The sequence below is a fragment of the Balaenoptera physalus genome, assembly GCF_965194825.1.
Source record: "Balaenoptera physalus genome assembly, chromosome: 10".
Classification (NCBI taxonomy): domain Eukaryota; kingdom Metazoa; phylum Chordata; class Mammalia; order Artiodactyla; family Balaenopteridae; genus Balaenoptera; species Balaenoptera physalus.
The window spans coordinates 62,367,094-62,382,648 of record NC_138889.1 but is presented as its reverse complement, the minus strand read 5'-3'; the positions used below and the strand labels follow the sequence as shown (position 1 = coordinate 62,382,648).

Genomic DNA, 15,555 nt, shown 5'->3' with positions numbered 1-15,555 from the left:
ACAATGGTTCCATTCTCATATGAAAGAACAGTACTAGTCCATACTGAGTAAAAACAATTATTTGGGATTTTATTCTTTGTGAGCAGTAAGAATACTTAATCTACAACAAAACAAAAAGTACATACAACAAATTTTACAGGGAAAAACATTTTCAAAATGATTATTCTAAAGACTTTTTCCATGGTTGACAATCTGGGATGATTTTTACAAATGTGTGAGCATTTATCTTTTTCCATTATGAAAAAATTAACTGCTCCCCAAGTGCTGAACATTTCTTCTTAGAAAACAGAGTAGCATGTGGAAAGAACATTAAACTGCAATCAAGACATTAATATGTCATTAATTCACTGTATGACTCTGGACAAGTCTCTTTTCCTTTCTAGGCTTCAGTTTCCTCTTTAATAAAGGCAAGTTAGCTCTAAGGTTCTTTCCAGCACTCCTGTTGAGGAAAACTAAGGTGCTTCAGACAAGATGACAAATGAGAAGCTCAATCTTTTCACTATAAACAGGAAAAGAAATCCCTAATTTATAAGGGAAAAACAGAAAGCCCCAGCTTATGCATTCAGTAGCCCCTTACACATATATTTATAACTTTCATTCCAATACCAGGTCCCACCCTTCATCAGCATGCAAACCCACGCACCCCATCCCTCCCACCCTTGACCCACACCCCCATATACCTCAGCTATGGTCATTCTCAGAGCACTGACAGGGGAGAGCTCAATATCCACCAGTTGGGCAGCTTTTAAACTCTGCCCAGTACAGATTGCACAAGGACAGAAAACAGCATACAGTTAGAATTTTAAGGCAAACAGGGACACACAGCTAAGAACATTTAGCACAGTGTTCAGAAACAATGAAGGATTTCAGGTTGTCATTGGGCTTTGGATGAGTGAGATGAGAGTCACTACTATTCTGATTTTCCTGAGGAAAATGGGCAAAGATAAAATAATCTCAAATTAGTCGCAATTTTAAGTCAAGCTTGGCAAACTTGTCCATACCCTGTATCCTCAGGACAATGTCTCCGAGTCATTAAGCAAAAGCTGATCGATAAAAAAAGGCGCTACTATAAAGGGCAAGGGTTAATAATCTAGAGGGAAATGCTGATTCCCTACATTTCTTTATATAGCCACTAACAGGGCTACTTAAAATTTAGTAGGAAAAGTAATGAAGATATCTCCAGCAAAGGTTTCTATTAAACTGATACCATTAAACTCTGATATCATAAACTCCCCTGGTTTTGATTCTAGGTTTACCAAGACTTTACCAATACAACTTGACTTCCCTCTTGGCTTGCCTGCATTGAGAGAATGTGCTAGATATGCCAACATGTGTTTTCTCACCTTGTAGAAGTTAAATACCTTTTAAAAAATGTTATTAAATTAGTATTCTGGTTCTTTTTCTTTAATTAAAAAATGGCTATCATTTTTCATAGAGTAAACTCAAGGATAAAAATGTATGATTAATGATTGTTTTTTAAACACTGCCAATTTGGCATTCGTGTTAATACTTTAACATTCTAAGAAATCTGAAAGGAATTATAAAGGGTCTATAATTTTTAATAAAACCAGTAAAAATATTTGTATGCATATATTCATTATTCTATTTATTAATTCTATTCTGGTTAAAACTTAACCACTGGTTTCTTTGGAAGGGTATGCATGTGAAGAATTTCATGAATAGAAAGTATGTAATTTACATTTGAATTGAAAAAAATTTATTGAATATTTTTTTCTTTTTCCCTCAGTTAAGTTTTCAGATTTCCAGTAACTTGTTTTATGATTTAACCTTATTAAGCAGAAAGTTGTTAGCATAAAGATACTGGGCGTGTTAGTCACATTTTAGAAAGAAGAAATGTCACAGTTTCTCTGCATCCTCACAGTTTTGTTATAATATTGAGATACACTCAGTTTTTATCTGTCTATTCCAAGGATAGTAGTTATTTAAGAACAAACATAGCTTAAAGACAAATGAAATGAAAATCTGGAATTCCCTTACAGTATCACTGTCACAAGGCTGGAACTGGAAGGGCTGGGGTTTGTGAAATACAGCATTCTCTTGTAAAAACAGCTGAAGATTATAGTCTCGTACCACCTAAAGAGAAAATAAAATATCTTTAAGTCTTTAATAAGGTTAAAATGTTCAATAATTGTGTTTTAAAGTTTAAGCTTTATTCTGCTGTTTTCTAAAAATGAGCAATCATCCAGTACTACGTGGTCAAAAAGAAATTATAATTACAATTTTTTTTTTTCATTTTAGATAATAGTTGTTATCCTTGTGCCCCATTTTCTCAAGAATCTAAGTATGGAAAGTACTAGTTTAGAAACTAGCCCAGATTTGGGGACTAGACAATATGTACTATTTTAAGACTGCAAAAAGATGGCTATTACACAAAATGTTATTCTTTTGAATGGGGGGTAGGTGCAAATAGGGAAGCACATTAGTTTGTCAGGTCTCTCCCAGTTCTAAAGTTTTGTAGGCCTCTTAAAGTTTGCTTTATGGAGATTGCCATCTACTAGGAAACTGCCAAATAACCTTATACATAACACAAAATAGTATTTTTCTAGTACTTCTTGCCACCTTTTTAAGGAGGTTGTATTCTAATTACCATCTTAAAGCATACCAAGCAGACAGACTAGAAAGGAATTTATAGAGAAGGGGAATTCTAATACACATAAAGTAACAAAACAAATAGCACAGAAAGACAGTCATCTAAAAAGAATTCATTGTATTATATACTCTGGGAAAGAGTGGAAATCAGCAACATTTGCTTGTGCAGAAACCCATTTTCTATTTTGCTACACTGCTTACCCTTGACTCTTCTTTCATTTGTAGTATATAACAGCTCATTAGCACCTCTGCCAGAGGATGGGCAGAAGAAGGAAGAAAAGTTTAAAGCAGCTCTGTGGCTATACTTTAGTAGTCCTGGGAAAAGAATTCATTCAGGAGATGGAGAAAGTAGGAGGTATATTCTGCATTTTATTTACCAGCACAACCCAATTCTCTATTGCTCCTCTGCACCCCCACCCCCATTCAACAACCATTTACTGAGAGAGCTTATCAGGCCTAATGTTAAATGCAGCAGAGAGGGGGAATACACAGAGGAATAAATATGAATAAAGTCAATATCTTCAAGGAACTTATAATCTAGAAACTGGGAGAACTAAACAGATTACACAATTAAAATACACTATCAAAGTATGTAGAAGGTACTAGGAGAGCACAAAAGATGGTGCTATTTAATCCAGACTGAAGGGGTGGGATGGAGGAAGGAGTGGTTGAAAAAAGGGAAATGGGTTTTTTTCTTTTCCTGGATTCCAGTTTTAAGCTAGAGTAGCTGTGAAAGCTCTTTTTTTTTTTCTTTTTAAAATTATTTATTTATTGGTTGGTTGGTTGGTTGTGTTGGGTCTTCGTTGCTGCACGTGGGCTTTCTCTAGTTGTGGAGAGTGGGGTCTACTCTTCGTTGCGGTGTGTGGGCTTCTCATTGAGGTAGTTTCTCTTGTTGCGGAGCAAGGGCTCTAGGCCCGCGGGCTTCAGTAGTTGCAGCACACGGGCTCAGTAGTTGCAGCACGCGGGCTCTAGGGTGCGTGGGCTTCAGTAGTTGTAGCTTAGTTGCTCCGCATCATGTGGGATCTTCCAGGACCAGGGATTGAACACAGGACTGCGCCACCAGGGAAGTCCCCTGTGAAAGCTCTTGACACAGCCCTGAGACACAGCCTCACTAGTCACCATGCAGAAAAAAGCTAAGAGGATCATCCTTCTAGTTGCTAAACCTATCCTCTCAAGCACCACAAACCAAACTTCCTTTTCTTTCTTTCTTTCCTCTTTTTCTTTCTTTCAAGGGGGAAGTATCAACCTTTTTAAATTTTTAATTTTTTGTTACGGAACATTTCAAAGTAGAGAGAACAGAATAATGTATCCCCATGTACCTACCACCCAACTTCCAAAAACACAAATTCTTGTTTCATCTATAAACCTACCTGCTCCTCCCCTCCCCCAATTCTGTTGAGGCACGTCCTAGACATATCATTTCATCTATAAATATTTCAGTGTAATGTCTAAAAGACAAAGACTTTAAAAAATATATCCATATTAAAATTTACAAAAAATATTATAAAACAACCAGTAAGTGTTCAAATTTCTGTTTCATATTTTAAAAAGTTTTTCAAATCGGGATCACAGTAAGGTTCCCACAGTGCAAATGGATGATGTTGCTTAGGTTTGTTTTCATATATAGGTTTCTTCCTCCATCTCCCTTACCTCCATCCCCCTGCAATTTGTTTGTTGAAGAAACTGAGTTTTTGTTTTGTAGAGTTTCCCACAGTCTGAGTTTTGTTGACTCCATTCTCGCCGTATTCTGTTTCTTGTGTGTCCTGTAAATTGATGCTTCTTTGCATTTAGGTTTTTGTTTTATTTTTATTTTTTGACAAGGTGGTGTTTACTTCTATGAAGAGGCTTGCCTCTGACTTGTCTCTTTTTGATATTAACAGTTGTAGTGGGCTGAATGAATGGTGGCCCCCCAAAAGAGATGTCCATGTCCTAATCCCTGGAACTTGTGAATGCTACCTCATTTGGAAAAAGGCCCTTTGCAGATGTAATTGTTAAGGATTTTGAGATTAGGAAGTCATTCTGGATTCTGTGGTTGGGCCCTTAATCTAATGATAAGTGATGTCATTATAAAAGGCAAACAGAAGAAAACACAGACAGAAGAGGAGCCAATGAGACCAGAGGTAGAGATTGGAGTAATGTGACCACAAACCAAAAAATGTCTGAAACTATGAGAAGCTGGAAGAGGTAAGAAACTGATTATCCTCTGAAGCCTTTGGAGGGAGTGCAGCCTTGCTGACACTTTCATTTCTGACTTTTGGCCTCCAGAACTCAGAGGGAATAAATTTCGGTCATTTTACGCCATCCAGTTTATGGTAATTTGTACAGCAGCCGTAGGAAACTAATAGAACAGACCTATGATGATAAATGCCTAAACATATTAGGGGTTACAAAAACTAGAGATTTTTCTATTTTTTCTATCACTTTTTCAAGGAATTCTATCATTCCTGTTTCATTTATTAGCTGGAATACTTCCATAAGAAAAACTTTCCAAGTCAATTATTTAGTTACCTTGAGGTACATTTTGTATAAGGCAGGATAAACATTTCCTCTTCCCTTTATTATCTAGTTTTCAAATTTAGCCGTTTCCCTAGCAACCTCCAAAGAATGACCAATTATAGCTTTAATAAATTATTATTACGAAGTCATGGATTTAAAAATATTTTATGTGTTTTAATCTACTGCTGTTATTATCATTATTGATGCTAAAATTATCCCATCTTTGGCTAGCAAGATCACATCCTGAGTCCCTTTGAGATGGGACTAGTAGTTTTTGATAGTTTTGACAGTTTCCTTGCTTTCCATTATGACAAGTTATTTAACATTTACCTTAAATATTTCATGTCCCAGATCTAGAATCAGTGCTATTCTCCCAAGAAGCACTGTTCTTATTTATTTACTTTTATTATTATTTTTTTTAAGTGAGTAGGAGAAAGTACATAGAAAACAAGATCTGTACACTAGAGGTACTGGGTTAGTTACTGATCTTCTCTCTCGAACAATTCATTTTGAAAGGAAGTTGCAAAGAGATCCTGTGCACCTCCCAATGTCGGCGTCTTGCATAAATATAGTAAATGTCAAAACCAGGAAATCGACACTGGTACAAAGCATAAAGTTTATTTAGATTTCACCAGTTATATATGCACTCATTTTGGGGAGGTGTATGTGTAGAGGTCTATACAATTTTATCATATGTATAACTTCATGTAACCACTATCACAATCAAGATACTTAACTGAACCATCACCACATGACTCCCTTGTGCTACTCCATAATAGCTCCCTCTACTTTCCTCTTCCCTAATTCCTTGCAATTGCTAATCTGTTCTCTATTTCTATAAACATGTTATTTTGCAAATGTTACATAATGGAATCATGCACCATATATCTTTTCTTTTTTGGCCATGCGGCACAGCATGAGGGATCTTAGTTCCCTGACCAGGGATTGAACCCGTGCCCCCTGCAGTGGAAGCACGGAGTCTTAACCACTGGACCACCAGGGAAGTCCCACCATATATCTTTTTGAGATTTCCATTTTCACTCAGCATAATTTCCTATAAGTTCATCCAATTTGTTGCATGTATCAACAGTTCACTCCTTTTTATTGCTGAGTAGTATTCCATAGTATGGAAGTACCACCATGTGTTTGATCCCTCACTCACTGAAGGTCATTTAAGCAGTTTCCAGTTTTTGGCTATTATGAATAAAGCTACTCTACATTTGTGTCCAAGTTTCTGTGTGAAAATAAATTTTCATTTTCTCTGGGATATATGCCCAATCTCTCTCTCTGTAAAGCTGTTACTGAAGTATAACTGACATACAATAAACTGTACATATTTAAAGTGTATACTTTGATAAGTCTTAACTTACCTATACACCTGTAAAAATATCACCACAATCAAGATAATGAACTTATCTCTCACTCTCAAAAGTTTTCTCATCCCCTTTGTAATCTTTCCCTCCAGTCCCTTCCTGCTCCCCTCTGTCATTCCTTGTGACAACTGAGGTCAGGCCTTAAATCTCATTACTGATGTATCCTTCAGCAACTAGCAGAGTGACTCTGTCTAAAGTAGCATTCAATAAACAGTTGTTAAAGAACACCTCTGTATCCATCACTGAGATTAAATAAAACATTACTATTACTGTCGAAATCTATATACCCTCTCCTTATTGCATTCCCACCTTCCTTCGAAAGGAGTGTTCCTCAACCTTTTTTTTTTTTTTAAATGTTTTTTAAGTGTTATCACTCCCACTCCCCAATCCAGGGACTCTTTTAAGACATTTTTTCCCTAATCTCCCTCTTTGATTAAATTTTAATACCACAAATATACTGTATATATGTTTATGTACTGTGGCCTGCTGTAATATCTAAGATTTTTTTGCAAACCACCCCTCAAAATCCGGAAGCAATTTTTACTCCCTTGGGGAATATCTGCCCCTCTGCAAATGCATGCTGCTCTAGATGTAACCACTCTACTGAATTTTACCAAGCTCCTCTTTTTTTTTTTTTCCTTTTAATAGTGTTACTACATATGATGTATCTCAAGATGATACTGTTTTCTTGGATATTTTGTACACTGTATAAATGGCATCTTAGTATGTGTATTCTTTTGCAAGTTCCTTTTTTTTTAAATTGAAGTACAGCTAATTTACAATGTTGTGTTAATTTCAAGTGTAAAGCAAAGTGATTTAGCCATACACACACACACACATATTCTTTTTCAGATTCTTTTCCATTATAGGTTACTACAGATACTGAGTATAGTTCCCTGTGCTATACTGTAGGCCCTTGCTGTGCAATTTGCTTTTTGCTCAATATTACATTTGTGAATCTCATCCATATTAATGCATGTGCCTACAGAGCTTCCATTTTTATTGCTATCTTGTATTCCATTATTCATCTTACTGTCAGTGGACAGCTGGGTTATTTCTAGCTTTTTCTAGTCTTATAAAGGAAGTTGCTATGAACATTCTTTCAAAAGTCTCCTGGCACCCATGTGCCAGAGTTTCTCTAGGTTATATTCCAAGCAGTAGAACTGCTGGGTCATAAGCTAAGTGCATCTTTAAACTGACTAGATAATGTCAAATGTTTTAAAATTGGATGTATCAATCTGTACCCTTCAGGGCAGTGTAAGAGTTTCTGTTAATCCATATTCTCACCAACAGTCATTCCTGTCTGTTTTTGTCAATCTCATAAGTGTAGAATAGAATCTCATGGTGATTTTAATGTCCATTTCTTTGATTAATAGTGAGTATAAGCATCTGTATTAGTTTCCTAGGGCTGCCATAACAAAGTATCACAGACGAGGTGGCTTAAACAACATAAACTTGTTTCCTCACTGTTCTGGAGGCTAGAAGTCCAAGATCAAGGTGTTGGCAGGTTTGGTTTCTTCTGAGGGTCTCTTTCCTTGGCTTGTAGATGGTCATCTTTTCCTGGTGTCTTCATATGGTCTTCCCTCTGTGCCTGTTTGTGTTCTAACCTCCTCTTATAAGGACACCAATCATGCTGGATTAGAGCTTGTCCATATGACCTCATTTTACCTTAATAACCTCTTTAAAGGCCCTATATCCAAAAACAGTCACAGTCTGAGGAACCAGAGGTTAGGACTTCAACATATGAATTTTAGGGGGACACAACCTAGCCCATAAAAACATCTTTTAATATGGTAATAGCTATTTATATATTTTATTCTGTGGGATACATGTTGTATGATGTATCAGTAGTTCATTCTTTTTTATGAACAAATAATATTCCATTGTATGGATATACTGTGTTTTATGTATCTAATCATCAGTTGATTGACATTTAGGGTGTTTACATTTATTGGCTATTATGAATAACACTGCCAGGAACATTTCTGTACAAATTTTTGTTTAAACACTTTTTTTCAATTCTCTTAAAGTGGAAGTGCCGAGTCATATGGTAACTCTGTGTCTTACTTTTTTTTTTTTTTTTTTTTTTTAGAAATTCACGTTCTTTTATTTATTTATTTATTCATTTATGGCTGCGTTGGGTCCTCGTTTCTGTGCGAGGGCTTTCTCTAATTGTGGCAAGCGGGGACCACTCTTCATCGCGGTGCGCGGGCCTCTCACCATCGCGGCCTCTCCCGTTGCGGAGCACAGGCTCCAGACGCGCAGGCTCAGCAGTTGTGGCTCACGGGCCCAGTTGCTCCGCGGCATGTGGGATCTTCCCAGACCAGGGCTCGAACCCGCGTCCCCTGCACCGGCAGGCAGACTCCCAACCACTGCGCCACCAGGGAAGCCCTGTGTCTTACTTTTTGAGGAACTACCGAACTGTCTTCCACAGTGGCTGTACTATTTTACATTCCTACAAACGCTGTACAAGGGTTCTAATTTCTCCACATCCTTGCCAACACTTGCTATTGTGTGTGTGCTTGTTTTTAAATACTAAAGCTATCCTACTAGGTGGGAAGTGGTATTTCATTGTGGTTTTGATTTGCATTTCTCTAATGACTAACAGTGCTGAGGATCTTTTCATGTGTACATTTTCATTGGAAAAATGTCTATTCAAGTCCTTTGTCCATTTTTAAATTGGGTCATTTGTCTTTTATGTGTTGAGTTGTAAAAGTTCTTTATATGTTCTGAATATTAAATTCCTATCAGACACATGATTTATACATATTTTCTCCCATTCTATGGGCTGTCTTTTTCACATTCTTGATAATGTCCTTTGATGCACAAAAACTTTTAATCTGATGAAGTTCAGTTATCTATCTTTTCTTTTATTGCTTGTGCTTTCATGTTAAACCTAAGAATACATTGGCAAATTCAATAAAGATTTACCTCTGTTCTCTTCTATAATTTTATAGTTTTAGGTTGTTGACCCATTTTGAGTTAATTTTTATATATGGAGTGAGGGAGGGATTTAACTTTATTCTTTTGCATGTGGTTATCCTGTTGTTTGAGCACCTCTTATTGGAGAGACTATTCTTTCTCTATCAAATGGCCTTGACAACCTTGTCGAAATCAATTAGCCACAGATGTTTCAGTTTATTTCTGGACTCTCAATTCTTACTGGTCTACATGTCTATCCTTATACTACTACCATACTATCTTGATTAGATTGCTTTAGGGAATATTGAAATATATATTTTTAAAAATATTTATTTATTTATTATTTATTTTTTTAGGCTGAGCCAGGTCTTAGTTACAGCACGCAGCATCTTCGTTGCAGCATGCATGAGGGATCCAGCTTCCCAATCAAGAATGGAACCTGGGCCCCCTGCATTGGGAGCACGGAATCTTACCCACTGGACCACCAGGGAAGTCCCTGGGGAATATTGAAATATTAGTGATATGAAACCTTCCAATCCATAAACATTTATTATTTCCATTTATTTAGGTCTTCTTTAATTTCAGCAATGTTTTGTAGTTTTCAATGTACAAGTTTTTCACGTTTTGGATAAATTTACTTCTAAGTAGTTATTCTTCAAATGGTATTGTAGTTAGAATTATTTTCTTAATTTTCTTTCAGTTCATTCATTGATGGAGTATTATGGAAACACAACTGACTTTTGTGTTTTGATTTTGTATTTGCAACTTTTGCTGAATTCATTTACTAGCTCTAGGACTTCTGTGGAATCTACAGGATTTTCTATAATCATGTCATGTGCAAATATAGATAATTTTACTTCTTTCTTTCCCATTTGGTGCCTCCTATTTCTATTTCTTGCCTAACTGCTCTGACCAGGACTTCCAGTACAATGGTGAATATTAGTGGTGAAAAGTGAGCATCCTTGTCTTGTTCCTGATCTTAGGTGGGGAAAGCTTTCAGTCTTTCACCATTGAGTGTGATATGTGATGTAGGTTTTTAAAAAATGCCCTTTACCATGTTCAGGAAGTTCCCTTCTATTCCTAATCTGCTGAGCATTTTTATAATAAAAGAGTGTTGAATTCTGTCAAATGCTTTTCCTGTGTCTTTTGAGATGATCATGTGATTTTTCCCCTTCATTTTATTAAGTTTACTTTTTTGGTAAGTCTTCAAGGTATTAAGAATGACAGTACTAGACAATTTAATTTCCAAAGAAATATAGAATAACATTGTTATTTTTGAATTGTTAGAAGACCTGCATTATTAATTGGTAGGAATTCCCTTATGCAGACAGAAAGCAAGCACACATAAACAAACTGTAGGGCCAGTAGAACTACTTTTAGAATTAACTATGCCAGAGAAAATATCTCTGACAACATCTGCTTCAGTTACATGTAGAAAGCATTTCATAAAATATTAAGAAGAAAAGCAAGCTTCATAAATAATTAAAATTAAAAGTTCCTAGGGCCAGCTGTTTCCCTTTAGGGGATAAAAGATATAGAGGGCACCGTAAAATTTACAATGTGTCACTATGGATTACCTCCAAAATATCTTTGAGAACATGTACAGTTACAATTTAGATATGTGGAAAAAAATGAATTCCGCCCCCCCCCCCCAAAAAAAGACAAGCTAGTAATGGTGTAGAATAAAAACCAAAAGAGTTTCAAACTTCTTTTTGGGTTATTAGATCACTAGGTTGCTTTTAGCAGTATAACAAGAGCAGCATAACAAGCTCTTTGTAACAGAAAAACACGTGGCATAAAACTTATAGGTATGAGCTCTTCTGGTACTAGGAACAAAAGGGCACAATTCCTAGTTACATCATTCTTACAAAATTTTTATTACTACCACTTTCAATCTAAACATAAGAGCATCTCATTTATTCCTCATCCCTGGGGAGTAAGATACTCATGTGAGTGAATGTAGTGGAAAATAAAAGCTTATCTCTTTATGTGTCCAAATCAGTTGATTCATTTTTAATTCATTTTCTATGAAAATAATGTAAGCTAAAGAGATAATATAGATAGTAGCAGAGCACGGAAAACACTATGTGTGAGTGTGTGACCTCAGGCAAGCCACATAAACTTCCTGGGTCTGTTTTCCTCTCTATGAAATGAGCATGATAATACCAACCTCAGAGGATGTGCTAAAACCTCCTAGAAAATTGTTAACTGCTGTATAAAATATTAGCACATTTTAAAGACTATATGTTTACCTGTTTTATAAACTAAAGGTAGTGTATTCAAACTTAACTTATTCTTGGAAAAAGAGATTTCAAGGAATTCTGTCTGGGGACAGTCTCTCTGATAAAATTAGAAATGAAAAATGCCACCCTATTACATACTCCCCCCATTGAATGGAAACTGGAAAAACTCACTTTTAAATAATTCATAGGTTAATGACAGGGGCGGGGGGGGTGGGGGTGGAATGTAGAAACAATAAAAAAGCCCTACAAACATATCATGGACTGCAATTAAAGCAGAAAGAGAAATTTTTTAGGTTCAAGTGGATTTACTTGAAAACAAGAAAGACTGAAAATATAGAACCTAATAGAAAAAAAAGCCTGAAAAAGAATAAAAACATAAACTGTAATAAAGTAGAAAGAAATAATGAATATAAAGGCAGAAATTAAGGAGACAGGAAACAATAACATTGAGAAGTAGAACAAGAGCTGGCTCTTGGAAAACATTAATAAAATAGACTGGTAAGTCTGATCAAAGTAAGAGAGAAAGCACAAACAATACTAGAAATGAAAAGGGAGACAACTACAGAGGCAAACAACTTTATATGCAAATTTATGACATCAAATTTGATAAATGAAATGGACAATTCCTCTAGGAAAGTGTAAGTTACCAAAATGTACTAAAAAGAAACAGAAAATCTGAATGGACCAATAAATATAAACAATCTGATTACTAGTCAAAAATCAACCTCTCCATAAAAGGAACAAAACCAAGATGTTTTTATAGACTTTTCCCTGCAACATTCTCTCACGGAAGATGTCAAATGTACACATGTTAAAATAAAAAGAATTGTACAGAAACACCTATATACCCACTACCTAGATTCTTCAATTATTATTTTTCTACATTTTCTTTCACTTAACTATCCATCTATCCATCCATTTATCCTTTCTATACATCCATCCTTTTATATCTTTTATTGAATCCTGGGGGGTGAAAATATAAGAATACAAAAATATGACAGGATTTCTAAGCACCAGACTAGTGATATTTGTACTCCCATATCAACTTAACAATTTAAATGTTTTTCTAAAAATAGAATTGGAGCTATGGTACACTGAAAATACGAATAAATACACACGGAGGCGTTCAGGAAGAAAAGTCTGTGTCCCTTTTCTTTCCTGTCTTTGGACACTGTCTTGTGAGATGGAGACCCTGATTCCTTTCCAAACAACTTTCTAAGGTATTAGCTAGTTCCTGCTCCTCCTGCCAAAAAGGAGAATTGAACTGGATCTTTTAAAATAGCAGTTATAAAATGAATATATTTTAATAAATGTATTCATTCAGTCAGGAAACATTTACTATGCACTTAATTTATCAGAAAGAAAATAAGATTTATTAATCACAGGAACAATTTATCTTCCAAAGGGCAGTTTCTCTACTGCAAAAAATTTTAATCTGTCAGATCCTAAAGAAAAACAATTTCATTTATTTTCTATGTAAACAGTGTGACATGCCAGCAAAGTTGATGGATGTCAACACTTTTGAATGAAAAGATTACTATCAAAGAATGACAGCATATAGAAGGCAAGGTTAATTTCTAAAAACAAGATATTATAACATTAATTTCTTTATCAATTATAAAATGCTAATTTTCCTTTTTGTGCCCCTTTATTATTCTTCGCACTGACACATGACTTTGTTGTTTTACGAACTGAGTGTATTCAAAATTCATTTGAGTGAAAGATAAAAGCTCTTTAAACCATTCTTCTCAGGAGCAACATGGCAATAGACTTTTTTGACCTTCATCAAGGAGAACAATACACCCTCCAATTTTGTTAGAAGAAATAGCGTTTCCAGGAAATTTGTCCTTTAAAGCATTCTTCTAATGTCATTGGTACCTTCATTTTGTTTGTATGCAAAAAACATTTTAGATTCTAAAGTGGATAACATCACATATTGCACTAAAGGTAACTTGCCTTGCTGGAGGTTTCTAATAAAAACTGGAATGTGTTCTGCACAGCTTGGCATGTCTCTAGCTCCGTCCGGCTGAAGGCTATTAAATAATCCTTGAGGTGGTCATATACATTTCCATCAAGAGCCTGTAAAAGAGGAGTAAACAAAAGCAAAAAAATTATGACAAAGCTTTGACACACAATGCCTATTGTTTAAAAGGTAAGTTCAGGGCTTCCCTGGTGGCGCAGTGGTTGAGAATCTGCCTGCCAATGCAGGGGACACGGGTTCGAGCCCTGGTCTGGGAAGATCCCACATGCCACGGAGCAACTGGGCCCGTGAGCCACAATTACTGAGCCTGCGCGTCTGGAGCCTGTGCTCCGCAACAAGAGAGGCCGCGAGGGTGAGAGGCCCGCGCACCGCGATGAAGAGTGGTCCCCATTTGCCGCAACTAGAGAAAGCCCTCGCACAGAAACGAAGACTCAACACAGTCATAAATAAATAAATAAATAAGAATGTGAATTTCTTTAAAAAAAAAAAAATAAAAGGTAAGTTCAATTTAAAATCTATTAATAAAAAATTAATAAAAGATATAGGTCGTTATGTAAGGATAAATATAAACCTTAAACAATCACTTGGGAAAACATGAATTTCCCTAATAAATAGGAACTAAAAAAGGTAAACCCCAATATTGGTAAAGTTGTGGGGATAGGATAACACCTGGGAGACAAAATGTTTGGTTTCTGATATTTGTTCATCTGCTTATTAGTTATGTCAACTTCTGTAGTCACTTTATAAGAGTAGGTGTGGGAGTTAAATGAAATAATGGATGTAAAGGATCCAGACACAGTGCCTGGAACAGAACAGACATTCAATAAACATTAATCTCCTCCATTTTTCCTCATCCATTATTGGTAGGATTCTAAATTAATATATTCTTACTATAGAGCAGTCAGAGAAAAAACACAATAGAAATAGTAAAAATAAAAAAATGACTCAGAAATCCTGTTTTGGGGAAGAAACACCAATGCAAAGTCTACAGAGAGTTTTAAACATTCTTACTTATTTAAGCATTTAGAGCAGGACTCTTTGAAATTGAAAAAAAAGAAGAGAAAACCACTAAACATTTGAGAGATATTAGTTATGATATACACAGTGACTAAAATATGCATAGCCACCAAAATAAAAACCGTGGAAACTGTGTAGATGGAAAAGAATATATTGAATAATTTTAGGCTAACAAAGTAGAATAGAATACATACATACATACTAGCAACAGCTATGGGAAAATATATCAATAATAAGAATAATAAAGGTTCTGCAGTCTTACAAATTAACAAAGATCTTAAAAATTGAGGTAAAATTCGCATAGCATAAAAGTCACCATTTTAACTATTTCAAAGTGTACAATTCAGTGGCTTTTAGTACACTCACAATGTTGTGCAACCATCACTACTATCTAATTCCAGGGCATTTGCATCACCTCCAAAAGAAATCCCATACCCATTAAGTGGTTGCACCCATTCCTACCTTTCTCCCCACCTCTGGCAACCACTAATCCACTTTCTTTTTTTAAAATTAATTAATTAATTAGTTAATTTTTTGGGCTGCGTTGGGTCTTCATTGCTGTGCGCAGGCTTTCTGTAGTTGCGGCAAGCAGGGGCTACTCTTCGTTGTGGTGCATGGACTTCTCATTGCGGTGGCTTCTCTTGTTGCGGAGCATGGGCTCTAGGCACGTGGGCTTCAGTAGTTGTGGTTCATGGGCTCCAGAGCGCAGGCTCAGTACTTGTGGCTCACAGGCTTAGCTGCTCCGCGGCATGTGGGATCTTCCCAGACCAGGGCTTAAACCCATGTCCCCTGCATTGGCAGGAGGATTCTTAACCTCTGTGCCACCAGGGAAGCCCCTCTATTTTCTGATTCTATGAATTTGTTTATTCTGGACATTTCATATAAATGGAATCATATGATATGTGGTCTTTTG

The 15,555-nt window shown here is 35.9% G+C and overlaps 1 protein-coding gene across 6 annotated transcripts in view; it reads right to left on the bottom strand.

The window, feature by feature from the left end:
- The window catches only part of FCHSD2 (FCH and double SH3 domains 2), a 319,223-nt gene that overhangs the window by 72,955 nt on the left and 230,713 nt on the right, over positions 1 to 15,555 (bottom strand). For 5 of the 6 annotated variants that reach the window (XM_082411263.1, XM_082411261.1, XM_082411262.1 and 2 more), the window contains 2 exons: positions 13,601 to 13,723; positions 1,999 to 2,094 (listed from right to left, as the gene is read on the bottom strand). In XM_082411263.1, the coding sequence (XP_082267389.1) occupies positions 1,999 to 2,094; positions 13,601 to 13,723 (219 nt within the window). Of the gene's footprint in view, positions 1 to 680; positions 753 to 1,998; positions 2,095 to 13,600; positions 13,724 to 15,555 lie in introns of all 6 variants that reach the window. The other variant, XM_082411265.1, reaches the window with a different exon arrangement.